Source organism: Akebia trifoliata, chromosome 12 (assembly GCF_017979445.1).
Source record: "Akebia trifoliata isolate Shusen 1 chromosome 12, ASM1797944v1, whole genome shotgun sequence".
Classification (NCBI taxonomy): domain Eukaryota; kingdom Viridiplantae; phylum Streptophyta; class Magnoliopsida; order Ranunculales; family Lardizabalaceae; genus Akebia; species Akebia trifoliata.
In genome coordinates, this window is record NC_141386.1 from 33,179,097 (window position 1) to 33,196,340 (window position 17,244).

Here is a 17,244-nt window from a genome sequence, read left to right on the forward strand (position 1 = left end):
GATGAAATGCTGAGTTTCAAAAGAAAATAAAAAAGAAATATTGTTTTTAAAATCGTCCAAGTTCAATGATTTGTTATAATTTTTTGTATAAAAATAATAGGTTTCGTTTGATACGGGATGATTCACACGAGTTAGTCAACTTGGTAGTTGTGCGGGGAGATAGATAACCATGTTTTTTAAATTCTTGAATGGATGGAAAAGGATTTGGATAAAATTTTAAAGAGATTAGAGTAAAATAATTAAATCTAAAATTCTCACAATACCCTTAACTTATTTGGTACGATAGAAACAAAATCTCATGTGTCACTACTTGGAGGGTAGTAAAGTAACTAGGGGCAGATTTAGAGTGGGGGCAAGGGGGCACTTGCCCCCATAAGAATTTTCAAACCTTCTTTAAAGTAATGAACTATTGCAATAGATAATAATGGTGAGTAATGAACTATTACTCTCCCAATTTGTTTTACACTCTTAGTTGTCCTAACAAAACAGTTTTCACTCTTACATTGCCCCCACGAAAAAACTTCCACTCTTACATTGCGCCTACATGAGTTAAATCCTGGCTCCGCCCCTGAAAGTAACTACCACGCTCCTAGGAGCAGCCTTGAATACATATATGTAAGAAAATAGGGAAAATTACTTAAAGGACATTGGTGGAGGGATTTTTTTCTAAATAATCCCTAAGTTTGGGACATTCTCTTTATAGTTCATTTAGTAAATTTTTTTTTTTCTTAATGATTGAATGTCTTAACTGTTCAAATTCATCGTTTTTATAATAAACGAATAAAATTAGATTTTTGACACCTTAATCGAGTTTTGGAGACCCCATTCTGTCGGAAAGGATTTCAAAGGGAAGAAGGCATTTTTCAAATATTTTGAAGAGACATGTAAAAACTAAGGGTTTTTCACATTTTTTTTTCTTAATTTTTGAATGAAAATGGATCAAGAATAGTTTTTTTAGGTTGAAATCATCTAAATAGGTCGTTATCTCAAGTTTTTAATCAATCTTTCCATGTATTTTAGTAGTAAAAACTCAAAAATTAAAAATGGAAGGATTTTACTAATGTCGAATTCACCACTTTTTAAATAAAAAATGGTGAACTCGACAATAAATAAAAAATCAAGTTTGATAATAAATAGTGGTGAATTCAACAATAAAAATGGTGAACTCGACACTAAATAAAAAAAAAAAAAACTCACCATTCTACAGAAAATAAGAAGGCAGTGAGTTCGCACAATAACGAGGGACCATTAAGAAATAAAAAATTTAATAAATGTCCAACTCAGCTACAGCACAAAACTTAGGAGCTATTTATAAATAAATCCCTCTGCCAGGATCCTTTTAAGTAATTTTCCTCAACATATATAATATTTTTCATACTTTCTCACATATTAGGATGCAGAATTTACCCCTGTTATCGACATGCAAAATACAAATATTTAACAAAATATATAATATAATTTCATACTTTCTCACATACTATATAAGAAGATAAGGGATTGATCCAAAACTGCTCCAATAGATTGTTAAATCGGATTCTTATCGGATGAAAATCCAGATATAAAGTTACCAATTTGGAATGTGTCTGATTCATTGACAGCCCTAACCGAACAAAGCCAGTAAAAAGGTGACCAGTTTTGCTTATTGTTTTAACTTATAACATCAATTAAAAACTCATAACATGACTGAAAACTATTATCATTCATAGTGAGAACAAAAGATCCAACCGAAAGCACAAGCATAGCCAACAAAGCAAATTAATCCCAACAAAACCTACAAAAATATAATCCTCCAAATTTTTCAGTGTCTAATATTTTCAAACCAGGAAGAAAAAACGAAGCATGCAGGCGGATCAACGCTTCCCACCACCACCTCCAAGTTTGGGGCCCTTTGGTGCAGCACCCTTGGACATACCACCCTTACTCTGACTCTTTTGGGACTTGGCCATTACCTCTGCTTTCTTTGCCTTCTTTTCATCCTTTGTTTTCTTTATCCTCTCCTTGATTTCACTGCATAACACAAGGATATTTAGTCAACAAATATAACACACGATGAGGGTGCTTTTATAAATGGAAAGGACCATACCGGAGTGCAGCCTCTCGGGCAGCATCTCGAACTTCTGCCTTCTCAGTTCTTTTCTTCTGGATCACTTCCAAGGTGGCACCCACTATGGACCTCGAATAAGGCTTCTTAGTTGCACGACGCCTCTTCTTTACAGCCTCTGCTGCAATGTCCTGCAAAATGCAACCAAAATACAACAATATGATTCACGAACAAGTCACGAGTCCAACAAGAGCAAACATTACTACTTCAATAGAGAAAACAAAAAACCTTCTTATGTTGCTTCCTGTACATGGCTGTCCATGTAAGCTTTGATGGCTTCAGTCGGTTGTGGAAGTACCTCTTGCACTTTGAATTGGCGAAGAGGAACACCTAAATGAATCAAAAGAGAAATTTATTCAATTTCTATGGTTGGGTGGCATGGCGTGGGGGTGGGGGGCTCAAGCAAATGAATTGTGTCGAAACACAATCAATGATCGTACCTGAGAATCTGCTCGAACAAATCTAATACCCCTGCCAGGGTATATCTTGGCACCACTGAAGCGGCAGAGTTCAGTCCTGAAACGTAAACAATTCAATACTGAATCCAAAGATTTAGCCATTGAAGTTGTAATTACAACAAAAACTAATCTAATACTAAGTGCAATGGGCAGTAGCAAGTATATTACATGGCAAGTACATTGATCTAATCACTTACCACTGCTCATGAAATCAAATCCAGAGATTAGCTTCCAACTTTGACATTGTGGGTTCAAGTCCAACTTACCCATTAAAAAATGGGCATTTTTTTTTTTATTATAAATATTCAACACGCTACAAGAGCATTATATAACAATCCAATTGTACTCATACTCATATATCAAAGATGTCACTTTAACCATTTTTATTTTTATTTTTATTTTTTTGATAACGGGGGTTGTCCGTACTTACATCCGACTAGGGGGGGACTGGATGAGCCAGGGCTGGAACCAAGGCATACGGACCCCTCCCTTGGGCATGTGCAATGCCCACACATCACACACACACAGGTAAGTGAGGGAACACCCTCACGGGTGGCCCTGAGGAAATATTGCTCATATTGGTATCGAACACACAACCTACGGACTCTCACTGCTTATTGGATTCAAAATTTCCATTGAGCTACCCCCCTCGGGGTTCATTTTTACCATTGTTATCATCATCTATGGCTTATCCCAAATATTGGGGTCGACAAAATCAATCCTATTTCACTATCTCACTCTATTTAGAGCTATAAATTTTATCTATAAATCCTTCCTTTTTTTTATTACTATTTTACACTGCTTAGTGCCCTTGTAAATTGTAGTAAATTAGCAAAGAATTGCACCACAATTTTTTTTTACTGCAAAACTATGAGACTCTTTTGCAGATATATTTTGTGCAGCATTACTCGAGGGAATTTGTGAGGTGCACAACAAATTGAAGCGATTTGCAGTTCTACCAAACAGGGCCTTACCTATCATAGAATGATCGAGACCCATTGAACTAAAGAAGAGACACAATATTTGTGGTTCAGAGATTTTGAGATCTAAAAGATGATATTTTTACAACTCACAGGAAACTTCTTCACAGTTCACAGAGATAGTGAGACCCAATCGGATCTATGGATCCCCAAATAATTAGCAAAGAAACAAACCCTAGATTAATCAATCGTGACTTCAAGCTGTACAACACCACATCTAACATCAACCCTAATAAGAATCTAACCTAAAACTCAATCAGAACGTAACATAAACAGAATTGGATATTTCCAGATCTAAATCAAGAACGGTAAGGATGCAACAAGAAAATCTCACTTTAGAACCATTGTTGTTGTTGCTGCTGCTGCTCTGCTCCGCCGTCTCTGATCCTTACTTGGAAACCCTAGATCTCACAACCATTTATGGAGTCCGAGTTATACATGCGAATTGCCAAGCCCACAGACACTAACACGCCTCTGCTATTGGGCTCCCAAAAAAGTCCATCTAGGCCTTAACCAGCTCCCATGGACTGGGATTGGGTATCAAAGCTAGACCCGGCTATTTTCGGGCTATGGACGGCCCAAACCCTTTTAATTAAAAGAGGCCCACTTGGGTTGTGTTTGGAAATTCCACGGAAGGACATAGCGTGTAGGGCTGGCAATGGATTGGCTCAGTACCACTGTTCCGGATAGCTACCAATCTGAAATCGTTACCTTATGATTCACATCCGATCCGAACCGATCAATAAAATTTTGAACCGAAACCATACAATATACACGCAAAAATCATTTAAGTGCAACATGGGTGCCTACACTTGCTCTAATTTTAAAGAGTCCCAGTCTCATGATATAGATGAGCGTAGAAATTCACAATTCTTACCCAAATTCATTTTATTCTTTAAGAAATGGCTTCCACCATGTTGAAACTCTATTGTTTGCGTCTATAAATAACTTATTATATAGAATCGTGATAAAATGATGCGTTAAAATGTATGCGGTTAACATGGCAACTGCACCGAACCATAGATCTTTTCTTTCGGGATACTCAAGGAAAAAAATCCACAGTTCTGTGCACTTGCCAGATCAACCATGTATAGACTACTTACAATTTATCGTGTCATTTTATCATTAGTCTATTATATATCCCCCACGTGTCCCTTGACACATTCTCTTTTATATCTTTATTTAAAATGGGGACATTACATTTAGTTTTTAGAGATATTTACCTGACAAACTTATTTGTTGCAAAAAAATTTCAAAAATTCCCTCACTTTATCAAGTTTTTTTTTTTACTGAACAAACCTTACTTATACTTTATGAATCAAGTTAGCATGACTAACTTAGTAAGATTTCAATCTTAGTAAGGGTCGTTGCGCCCACATGGATTATCAAATTGGCAATCCAGCACTAAAACAGTCTAGATTTCATGGAAAAACTCATATTCAAAAAAAAAAAAAAAAAAAATCCTTTTTTGAACTTGATCAAAGGTGTTGAAAATGAATGGCTACCGAACTCCAAGCTAAAAAACTAAAATTAAACGGTTTTTTTTTTCCTTTCTAACCTTATAGCATCAAATCTTGTTTTTGGAAGCACAAATTGATGTGGCTAGGATCCACTCCAAAGGTATGTTAATTAACAAATTAATCTCATTCATTTGAATTTATGACATGGATCCCTACTCCAGGGTTTGATGGATAACAAACGTGATAAAGTAAGGTTTGATGGGTAACAAACTTCATAAAGTAAGTTCCCTTGGAGTTGCTTCCAAAGGAGTTTTTGTAATAAAAAGACAACAGTTAGGTCTATCGAGTAAATTTTTCTACTTTTCATATCTTTACAAGTGTATTTGTTGAATGTTCATTTTCTTCCACGCTCGAGTATGTCTTACTCTAGTTAAGCCTTGTGACCTTATATTCGTAGTTTGATCTTTTGTAGTAGTTGGTATGTTAGCATGGTATGTGTAGAGGTGATTTCATCTTACCTCCTTCTGTTCATCTCATGTCTCCTCTGACCTGCAATGGTGATATTGATGTGGTACCTGTCAAAAACTCTCCGATGATAAAGTCAGTTCCATAGTTTAGTCAATCAGTAATGGGTTCTTTAATTTTTCGAACTCCTATCTTCTGAGTCTCATCTTTTATTTATAGCTATCTTTGAGAGATCTTTTCGAATGAGAAATCTCCTCGAGATCCCTGATCTTCAGGGATCTCCAGTAGAGATTCCTTACTTTTAGGAGAGGATAGTGAGAACCGAAAGATTCTCTACACTCCGTTATCGACTCTTTTGATTCTTGGGATCTTCCATGAAAATATGCAATCTGAGTTGATTCGAAGTTCACTTAGAAGTCTACCCTGCTCGATTTTTGTACTCGATAGAGCTGACTTTCGAGTTATGCCATTTGATGAGCTGGGTGCCCTAGGTACCACTTGGGAGGAAATCAATTGGTTTTGGCCTCCTACTAGTTTAATATATAGACACGTGTAGGGTCCAGATGTGTTACTGAATTAACCCTCTACAATTAACCCCTTGAGAAATGACTTTAATCTTCAATCGTCGTCTCGAAAAACAAGTATTCAAACATCATTAAATGTTAATAAATCCTTATCTTACCATCGTTGCATCATTTCGCTTCTAATCCCCTCATAATTACAAACTACCATTTCATCTTTCGAATGATGCAATCGATTGGGCTCCACCCCTCATCTGATTTGACGCATGTCCCAATTAATTGTGCCTCACTATTCACAATTTTTTGCTATAAATACAGGGAATTTAGGGATTTGAATGTCATTTTCTTAATTTCATCATCTAGTTTTTGTTGTTCTCGAATCTTGAAGCCCTCAAACTTTTTTTGTCTACAACACAATCTTTTTATTTTTTATTTTTCTAGAGGTAACAATCCTTTCTTCAATCTTTCTTTTCTACAATGTCTAATATTGTTTGCACCATCGCCACCCTTCGCAAAACTTATTCCATCCCTAAGAAGGTAAAATCAGATTCTGTGAGGACTTCAACGACCGTCGTCTTGGGAAGATAGTGGTATATGCAGGTCAGATCGTGGCTGGCCTATGTTTTATAGTGTCTGCCTATCTCAGGGAGGTCCTGAGCTGCATCTGTAAAACCCCGAATTTTCAATTCGTATCTCGAAGAAAAATAAATAGTGGAATTTTGATAAAATCTTGAAAGTGGGACTTAGGGGTAAAATTTTAGGATGTTTCTGATCATTTTTAATAGAATCTAACCTCACCATTGGATTCAAAATGATCAAAAAACATACTTTAACCTGTAAGTATGCTTAAATGCGAGTCCGAATATAAAAGTTGCAAAATCCTCGATTATCGGGTTGGACCAGGCTAATATAGTGACTTTTTGTTAGAGCAAGAATTTTTAAAATTCGATCATACCATTGGGTTTATAACAAAAATTATTGAACATAGACTATTTATTTTTCATTTTTGGAGATCAGGAAGTCGAATTATCGTCAAAAACGAAAACGACATCAAGTTTAGGGGTCACCTCAGGCCAAAAATGTAAACTTTTGATAGAGACATAATTTGTAGAAATTGACCATACCATTAGATCCGGAACGAAAAATTAGGCGAAATAGAGTATTCATTTGTCAGTTTTGGAGTCCGGATGATCAAGTTATCGTCGATCGAAATAATAGGCGAAATACCGATTTCGTCCAAACTTTATATAAATAAATTTTTTAATATTTTTTTTATTCATTGTCTTCCCCAGCCGTTCAAAACCAGCCAACGCGTTAAAAAAAAATTCGTTTTTCTTAGAATTTAAATCTCCGGATCTCTCACAAACGGCTCACCGTTGACTTCTGACGCAGAAGGAAGAAATATCCGCAGTCTCGACATCTACAAAATTCATCCAACCTTTTTTCGTTTCACTTTCTATTTCACCCGATATCGTCAAAAATCAACCGTATTCTTATACGAAGATTTCGTAACTTCGACTTCGGATTTCATCCGTTTCGGGGTCAAACCGTCCTCCGCCGCAGAAGGGAGAAAGGACGACCACATCGCGATCTTCGAAACCACCAAGCCTGTTTCAAAAATCAATCGCTTTCGAAGTTTGGTCTGTCTCGATTTCTACGTCAATCGCCTCGATTTTCGCGCACACGCTTCGATCCTTTTGTTTAGACATTGTAAGGAATTCTCAATTTCTATTAGTAATCGTAGATTGTGAAAATTGCATTTAGGATTTTATCGGAAAAATTTTGATATATTTCTAAAATATAGAATTATTTTATTATTTCAAAATTCACGTAAGAAATTGCATGTTTGATATGTTTAATTGTATTTTTAACAAATTACATGTGGGCAGGGCATTTTAACGGGTTATTTCCATCAATTGGGTCTTGTGCACTGCTTGGACCCCGTTTTGATATAAAATTTGTATTCTTTTTCAATATTATTTATAAAAATAAATTCTATAGTTGGAAAATGTGATTTAATATTCAATGAACTCATATTGAGTTGATGAATAGTAGAAAATGAATATTTTATTGAAGAGATTGAAAACTGTAAAAATCGAAAAAAGGGAAAAATGGTATGAAACGATAAAATGTCAGAGTCACACTCGAGGGGTGATGTCTGCATTTTACATTGTTGTGTTGTGTGTAGGTTGGTGAACAGATATCAAGGGATAATATTGTTGGTTGCATGTTTATTTAAATTTCTATTAACGCGAGGCGCTGTTTACGTTTCCGTTATGTTATTTATTTTAGGCCGGGTGGGCACACTTGCATGGTAGGAAACTGGATATCCATTCTCAACCTTGTATTGTTAATTTCTCTTTTGTTTTAAAATGAAAATAATATATATATGTAGTTATTTTGTAAGCTGTTAAAGAGTCTATGAATGCCTGAAGGGATAGTGCGTCGTATCATCCGGAGTGGTGTACTATCCTATGATGTACGGTAGAGACCACCAAGCTCATACGTGGTATGGGACGCGTATGAGAGTGGAGTCACAACTGGAATCCAGGTTATTCCTCTCTATCTTTATCAGTGAACTTGTAATGTAAATGTGGTTATATACGAATGGTTTGTATATTTGGGAATCACATGCACGCCTGATAGGCATAAACGAAGATGATTAGTCAGTGATCACTAACAATCTATAGTAGTCGAACGTTCTGACACATCGAAAAGAGACCCATTGCTTACGGTCACGTCAAATGGCCAGTCTGAGCTGGATAAATGATCAACCAAGCGTGGTAAACAGCGACCAGCCACAAAATCAAGAACTAAAATCCAGAGAAGAATTGTAACATCATGTTCCAACTGGGAGCGATCTAGTCGTGAATCCCAACTCTCTAATTCCAATACTCCACCATTGTGTATTATGTATTTGTTGCTTATTTTGATATATAAAATGAAATCCATGTTTACTATTTCCATTTGATCAATTAGATTTATATAAAAAGAGAATGTTATAGCGAGTAATGATGATCGATGTAATGTGGGTTTTAAAATGGTTAGTTGCTCATCCCTAGCTATATGTACCAGTTAATCGTAGTTTCTTATGTAAAATTTTACATATTTTTAAATGATTCAGTATGTTTATTCGTTCATGTTAGGAGAGGTTATTGACAGAAATTGTTTGTTTCCCTTCTGGGTAACCATTGTTACTCACCCTTTCCTTCTTCATTTTTTATTTCAGATCCGAAGCTTGGCGAGGCAAGTATAGAGCACGAGTGAGAATCATCTGGTGGGTTAGATAAACAGTCAGAGTTCATCACTTGGTGAGTTTTGGGGTTATAGCCCCTAATGGTGTCAGATTCGTCTAAGAGTATTATAGTTTTTTATATCGAGCGTTAGGACTTTTGTTAGAGTGAGGAAATAGTTGTATAATTACGTATTTTGTTATCCTTCCACACTCTGATTTATCGTACGTTATTAGACGTATATAGGTTTCCGCTAGTATTATATTTTGTTTGCTTATATGCAGGATTGTATGTCGTTTATCAGGTGTAGGTTGAACGCCTTGGAATGCTAACATAAAAAGAGGAGACCATGCCGAAATTTCGAGGTGCCACCTAGTACCTCGAGATCTGACATGGGGATTTGTGTTAGTGTTCGGCGGGGCGCCACAGCATCAATAGGACTCGAGGGCAAATGCCTGGTAACTTCTACAAATTGGTGAAGGTGGTGCAGAGGATGGGTATCTCACCCTCCAAATTCCTCTCCAAGTACAACCCAAAATCTGTCTCCTGTCGTGTAGAATATTACTCCATGTCTTCGAAGCCAGGGGGTAATGCTCAGATGAATCTCCCTAGGTCTGAGAAGGGTTGGTTCATTGACCCCCTAATCATTTCTTGGGAGTGGGAGTTTGGTGCAGGGGTGCCAATGGAGGGGTACAGGGTGCTTGAGACCTTCCAAGGTAATGACATCTTCATACTAGCTAAGAGATCATTTCTAAAAAGGTTATCTAATCATTATTTGTGTATTTCAGAGCACTTTGCCCTTGCTACTACCAAGTCCAGGAAGGCTCACGTGCAGAGGAGAGATTCAAGGAGATCAAGAAGAAAAGAAAAGTTGAAAAAGCCTCCCTCGTTCAATTCACCAAACCTCCTCTCCATTTGATCGATAAGGGCTCAAAGTACTATGTTCTGCCCTCTGACACCTTCTCTGACCTAACCCTATCAGGTAATTCTCCTACACCCATCCAGCCTCCCCTCTTGGGTTCTTTTTCTTCCCACATGTGTTCGTCTCTTCTTCCCTTCTACACGTATCTACCTCTTATTCCCTTTCTCATGTGTCAACTTCATTTTTCCTTCCAGGCATGTTTGCCTCTTCTTCCCTTCCTCACACATCAACTTCTTCTACTATTCTGCACGTGACTACATTTTCTTCCCTTTTATTCCCTTCCTACTGATATGGACATCAACCTAGATGACTTTACCATCCTCCCAACTTATTTTTGGAGTATTATGGCAGAATAGAAAGAAGCGCCTTCACTCGATCGAGGTTGTTCCCACTGAACAGGCATCCCCCAACACTCTTCCCACATATGCCTCTATTGTTGGGGCAACGCTTGCACTTATCTAAAATCGCCTCGACGCTTTTTTCACTAACTAGTGAATATGGGTTCAATTGGTAAATTGGGGATTTTTAAGGAATAAGGAGTTGCCATCTAATTTAGGTTTATGAACTATAGATAACTCCAAAATGGATCAGGTTGGTCTATGAATAAAAGAAATGGGTAAGGGGTCAGATGATAGGTTTTGGAAGAGGTCAGGCACTAAACCTACCCATCTCTACTACGATCTAAAACTATCCTATGGTCAATGAGAATTTATGAAATAGGAATTTATGAAGGTTTCTAATAGGGGTGCACATGGTTCGGATTGGTTCGGATTTTAGCAAAATTGGAACCGAACCAAACATGATCGGTTCTACAAATTTGGAACCGAACCAATCCAATTACCTTATAGAACCGTACCAATCCAAACCAACCTTGGTTCCGATCGGTTCTCGGTTCTCATACTTTCAAAATAGAAAAATTAGTATTTTTTCTTTCAAAAGATGAACTCTTTCGATTAGATCATAAATAATACATATTTTTAAAATGAAAATGATTTTATGATTAAATTTTGATTGAAATCTTTATAATTTGAAAATTAGAGGAAGTTCAATGAGCCTAAAAAAATTACAATTTTAAAATTGGTATTTTGGATGGATTAGTGAGGAAACTAATTCATAAATGGTAGATTAACAAATCCAAGTCTAAGTTCGTATAGTATATTTCATCTAACAAACACGGCATAAAGGTTTTCGTAAAAAAATAAGGAATCAAACTCTTTGAGAAAGTTTTTCCATAAATGGATAGATCCATTTGAGTGTTGAAAGAGATATTTGTGTACATTTTTTTTATGAGTTTTTGTTAGAAAAAAGAGAGGAGATGAAATTGAAGATTTTGATGAGTTAACTCTCTCTCTATATATATTTATTTATATATTATAATAGATACTTCGGATTAGTTCGGTTTTCGGATTGGTTCGGTTATATTATACCCCTAATCCAGAACCGAACCAAAACAATCAGATTTTTTTTTTACAATATGCACCCGAACCAAACCATGCTCAATCCGAACCAATCCAATCCAAAAGGCTTCGGATTGGTTCGGTTCTCGGATTTACCCAATCCAATGTGCACCCCTAGTTTCTAAGTTAGAAAATTGTGAATATAGAATTTCTAATTTGGTAATTCATGAAGTTTCTAAACTAAGAATTTGAAATTCCTAAATTGGAAGTTTATGAAAATATGATAAGCTCCCAAGTTGGAAACTAAAAAAAAACTTTCCAAAATAGAAAATTTCCAAATCTGAGAAGTCCAAAATTAGAAATTTGTAATAATGATTTTCCAAAATAGAAAGTTATGAATATTGGATTTTCCAAATTAACAATTTACAAATATTAATTTTCAAAAATAGAAAATCATGATTTTAAGAAAGTTACCAAATCAATGAAAAATTCAAAGTTACTTAAATCCTCAAAATTAACAAACTTTGATTTTATAAAAAATGTATTTTTGCTACACGAATTCTTCGAATTTCGCATAGTAGAATCCCACGATTGATAAGACTTACATGGCACAAAAAAATGTGTATTGATTCGGTCACACTTTGAAAAAAATGAGATCAATTGTAATGCCAAGTGCATACAAATCAGTGAGTCGGCTCATTGATGACATTTTAAAAAATAAAAGTAAATTTTCACCTCCTTATGTCTACAAAATCAGTGGGTTAACTCATATGCCTATTTTATAGAAAAATTTGACTTTAAGTTTTCAATGTACATAAAATCAGTGAGTCAACTCACATGCCCATTTTATTGAAAATTTTACTTTAAACTTTCAATGTACACAAAAATCAAGGAGTCAACTCACATGCCCATTTTATTGAAAATGTTTGATTTTAAGTTTTTTATACGCACAAAAATCAGTGAGTCAACTCACGTGCTAATTTTATTGAAAAATTTCGATTTAAAACTTTTTATGTGCACAAAAATCAGTAAGTCAACTATTCGCACATAAATGTAATTTTATTTTTTAATCCAAAAATATAGAATATACAAAAAACATTAGAAACACTCTAATGAAAGTCGAATGATCATCCACAAAATAAAAACAAGGCAAGAAGGAGAAACCATAATAAGAAGATGAACAAAATAAAATCCAACTTACCTCTATTATTGAACGGTGGCTACGATGCATTCCTTCAGGCACGTGAGTTATTGGACCAAGTGGACAATTTTTTGCTGAGATGATGAGTACGAAAGGGATTGAGAAGGCTGTTATTCTAGGACGTGGAGAGCAAAGGAATGGTCTAATGGGTAGAAAAACGTGACTAAGAAAAAGATGAACGTGTGAGGTATGAAAGGGGCTGCTAAATGAATGTGAATGGGTGTAGTTTGGGGTTATTGTAGGGGCTACCACTCGAAGGTTAGAATGGGCTGTTTGTAGATGCTAAAACTAAAGGTAAATGGGGGCGTTTGGGACTGTTGTAAGGGCTGCTAAACGAAGGTTAGGATGGTTGTTTGTAGATACTAAAACTAAAGGTAAATGGGGGCGTTTGGGGCAATTGTAGGGACTACTAAACGAAGGTTAGGATGGTTGTTCGTAAATGTTACAACTAAAGGTAAATTGGGACAACAAAGGGGTTGTTGTGGACTGTGGGATTGCAAGTTTAATGGAGAAGAAGAGATGACAACAAAGGGACTGTTGTAGACTATGGGGTTACAGGTTTGATGGAGAAGAAGAGGGGACAGCAAAAGGGGCTGTTGTGGACTGTGGGGTTGCAGGTTTAATGAAGAAGAAGAAGGGACAACAAAGGGGTTGTGGGGTTGCAGATTTAATGGAGAAGAAAAAGAGAATAAATGGGCTTAATACCTTGGCTGAAGAAGATGAAGTTAATGGGGTCTTTTTCCTTTCTCTTTTCTTACTATTTTCTAATATTTTCCTTGTTGTCCAAAATGTGAGACTCTCTCTTCTTTGGTTGTTTCAAAACGTCAGATTTTTCTTCTTTTTTTTCTTTTTTTTTTACAAGATGTCAGTCTTTTTCTAAAGAAAAGAGAGAGAGCTCTCTCCCTTTATAGCATAATCTTTAAATTTTTTTTATTCTTTCTCTGTCTTTTATTTATTTATTTCTTTTTTACTTTTTTGTTTGTTTCTTTGATTGAACCAAAGAAAGACCATTCTCTTTCTAATTGATTTAAAAATAACAAGAGAATGAGAGTATGTTCCCATGCTTCGTGACTCATGTCGCTCCCATAGCTCAATGTTGGTTAGATTCGTCAATTGGTTGAAGAGTTGGAATTTTGATCCGATTAGTTATTTGATTATTCAGTTAAATTTTAATTTACTTGTGGTTGGTCGATTGAACCTTAATTTGAATTTTAATGAGTTAATTAAATTTTAATTTCAATTTGATTGGTTGATTTTATTTTTGGTAGGTTGATCGATTGGATTTTAATTCGAATGTTAATTGGTTGATTTGGATTTTAATTTAAATGTTGATCAATTGATTGGATTTTGATTTAAATGTTGATGGGTTGATTAAATTTTGGATTGAATATTGATTTAACGTTTTTAAGTTGATCATTTGAATTTTAATTTACGTTTCGATTTAAAAAATTTCAAGTTGGTTGTTTTATTTTGATTTTCCTAAGAGTCAAGGTCTTTACGTGCAAGTTAGACATCAAGGGGTATTTCGGTCATTTTACAATTTTTCATAAATTTCTCCGATTTCATCGATTTGGGTTTGGTTAGACTCGAAATTATGTTCTGAATGCAATGGAGGTACTTTCGAGATTTTTCGGGAGTTTGAAATTTATAAGAGGTATTTTCATCATTTTATCAAATTTTGACCATTTTTACGAATTTTGACTTTAGATTTCTTTCAGTCCCAATGTGATTGTTTCTAAGTCTCGATGTCATATTTTCTTAACATAACGAGGTCTCTAAGTCATCTAAATGTGTAGCGAACTTAAGCGTACGTGCTTACTAATTCGGGTGGAAAGTGTATCAATCCTAAGTATGCGTAATTCTATGTCGCGTGACAAGGAGAAAGAAGAAAATAAAATTAGAAGACAGAGAAAATTGGAAGGAGGCTTGTTACAAGCTTTCGAGTTCTTTGCACTCATCATTAGGAATCCATGGAAACCGGGTGACGAATCGCCAAGTCAGGTGGATGCAAAAATGGGGTGTCTACACTATCGAACAAACCCCTCCCCCCAACACAATGTGGAAGGAGACAACAAGTCAACCTCTGAGCAGGCTACAACCTCGTCTGCTCAGTTGAAGAAGAAAAAGAGGAAGAGGGACCCAAAGGGGTTCGTCATTCTTCTTGACGATAAGGATGGGCTCCCCACAGGACCAATTGGTTGCAACCTCAAGATTCCTTTGGAACGGCTTGACCATCGTTGGCAGGGTCGACATAGGGTCCTATAGGGGAACCCTAATGGGATTTTCCGCTCGTCGTTCCCTCTAGAATCTGGGATGATGGTCAACAACATGGCTGCCCTCAGGGATCCCCAAGTTGTTCCCCGTTCGCTAATATAATCCTCCCTAAGGATATGGAGTCTATGGAGCAAGTCAGCCTAGAAGTTTTCCTTGCCAAATTTTCGCAAAGGCAATTTCAGGTACAGTTATGAACTTTTGTTTCCTACTCCATATTAATATTCCTTTTTTTATGTATTGAGCTAATATTCCATATATTTTTATGCAAGCACTTGTTCTTGGTGTCGCAGTGATCCTTAAATTGCAGTATGTTATTTCTGAGCAAGCTTTTGTTGCTCGGTTACAAGAGGAAAAGATGAGAAGACTCATTGCCTAGACTTAGGCTATTGAACTTCAAAACATAAACCAACAAATCTTCAAACGTCTTCAAGACTTGACAGTCGAGCATTAGTACTTGGAGGTCAAATGCGAGCAGATAGATTTTAAAATTTTGGAGCTCAAAGAGCGTATCCTCCGACTGGACGCAAAGCTGAGGGGCAACCAAGAAGATCTTACTACCGTCTATGGCCAATATACTGTTCTCCAAGAAAAATATGACTTGCGAGCTAAGGAGGAGGAGAGAGTCTGTCGAGCCATCAAGCAAGCTAGGAGCAATCCGGTTGTTGAGGACACTAAGCAAACCAAATAGCTTTTGGCAAAGTTGAAGGAAAAATACATCTTCATCCGAGATGAAGCAAAGAAGACTAGGTACTAGGAGGAGCAATATGATGTGTCGTCTTCAAAATAAGAGGATATCTTACCCCTACCTTACAACAACCCGCTCCAGCTGGCGATGTAGAATGCTTGCACTTCTGGGATTCTCCTTCCTCTAGTCCCTGCCGAGCAGAATGAAGAAGTTGCTACCATAGTTGAAGTGATAAAGGTAGATGGGGGGTCTCCTGCTGCTACTACTTTGGCACCAGTTTTATCAGCTCTCCCTTCCAGTCTTCCTGCTCAAGAAAAACCAGCTTTCCCCCTTTAAGATCCCAGCCATCCTGATCCTGTACACAACTCGTAGTTTTTTTTGTACACCCTTATTAGGACTTTCTCATGTAATTCCAATGAAATGAAATTTTTTTTATAACACTTTCTGTATTTTCTTTCATTTACTAAGATGCTTGCAACCTTTTGTATTTTTTTCATTTACCAAGGTGCTTACTTCAATTCATTTGCTTTGTTTTAATCTGCATCACATCTATTCTATCATACCTAACACCTCTCAATATCTATTTTGCTTGTGGTGAGCAAAAGAAATACTTATCGAAATCCCTCCCAATATATGATTTGCTCATTTTAACCATAAACAATCAATATACTGACATTATGTAAGTGTCAAAATGTTATGCTAACTCTGTATAGAAGAACTTCTAACTTTGAACTTTGAAGTCTTTGATTTTGTTCTCAAGAAAAGGTGAGGTCTATATTGCCTTATATGATGAGTAAATTCTATTCTATGTTTTGCCTATCATGACTTGTCTTAGTCATAAAATCTCAAACTTTTGTGTTCTGCCACCCATGGCATGACAAAACATCTATTTTCCTTTCATAGATAGGAATAACCATACTCTACTACAAAGCAAGGTTATTAGGAACTTGATTCACAATTGAGTCAAACTATCTATTATGCCGCTTAGGACAAAGTAAGGTCATGTGGACCCTGACACACAAGAGAGCCCGACTATCTACTCTACCGTTAGTACAAAGCAAGGTCACAATGACCCTGACTCACAAGATAACCCAACTATCTGCTCCACTACTCATGACAGAGCAAAGTCACAATGACCCTGATTCAAAAAAGAGCCCAACTATCAGAATTAATCCTTTACAGTATGAAAGTGCTAGACAATCAAAATTTAGTTTTAGATAATTTAATATATAATTGGGCATAGTAAATTTGATAAATTTACCACTCTTCATTGAATGTTGCCTTACTTTATCTAAAATAAACTATATAACCAGTAAACCAAGCATGCTTCATGCATGTCGCCATAACTTTTGTAGACTGTCATGTGCAAAGAACCGTAGATTCTTTTGCTCGGGATACACACTTGCACTATCGGGATATATAGCTGCAGATGGCAGGTCAATTGTGTATCTCGAGGGGAAAATCTATGGTTCTTTGCCCATGCCATGTTGATGTGTTTTTGAGTCGCTCAGTCAGGTTGAGTTATAAAATCAGCACTCAACTTTGTA

General features: G+C 36.2%; 1 protein-coding gene across 1 annotated transcript; it reads right to left on the reverse strand.

Annotated features, from left to right (window-relative positions):
* Positions 1-1,680: 1,680 nt before the first annotated feature.
* Positions 1,681-4,007, reverse strand: LOC147389661 (large ribosomal subunit protein eL24-like). The gene is made up of 5 exons (XM_086419315.1): positions 3,874-4,007; positions 2,542-2,617; positions 2,330-2,431; positions 2,084-2,232; positions 1,681-2,007 (listed from the first exon to the last, which is right to left on the reverse strand). The coding sequence occupies exons 1-5, from the start codon at positions 3,882-3,884 to the stop codon at positions 1,851-1,853; spliced, it is 495 nt and encodes a 164-aa protein (XP_086275441.1). The 5' UTR covers positions 3,885-4,007; the 3' UTR covers positions 1,681-1,850.
* Between the last annotated feature and the right edge of the window lie 13,237 nt (positions 4,008-17,244).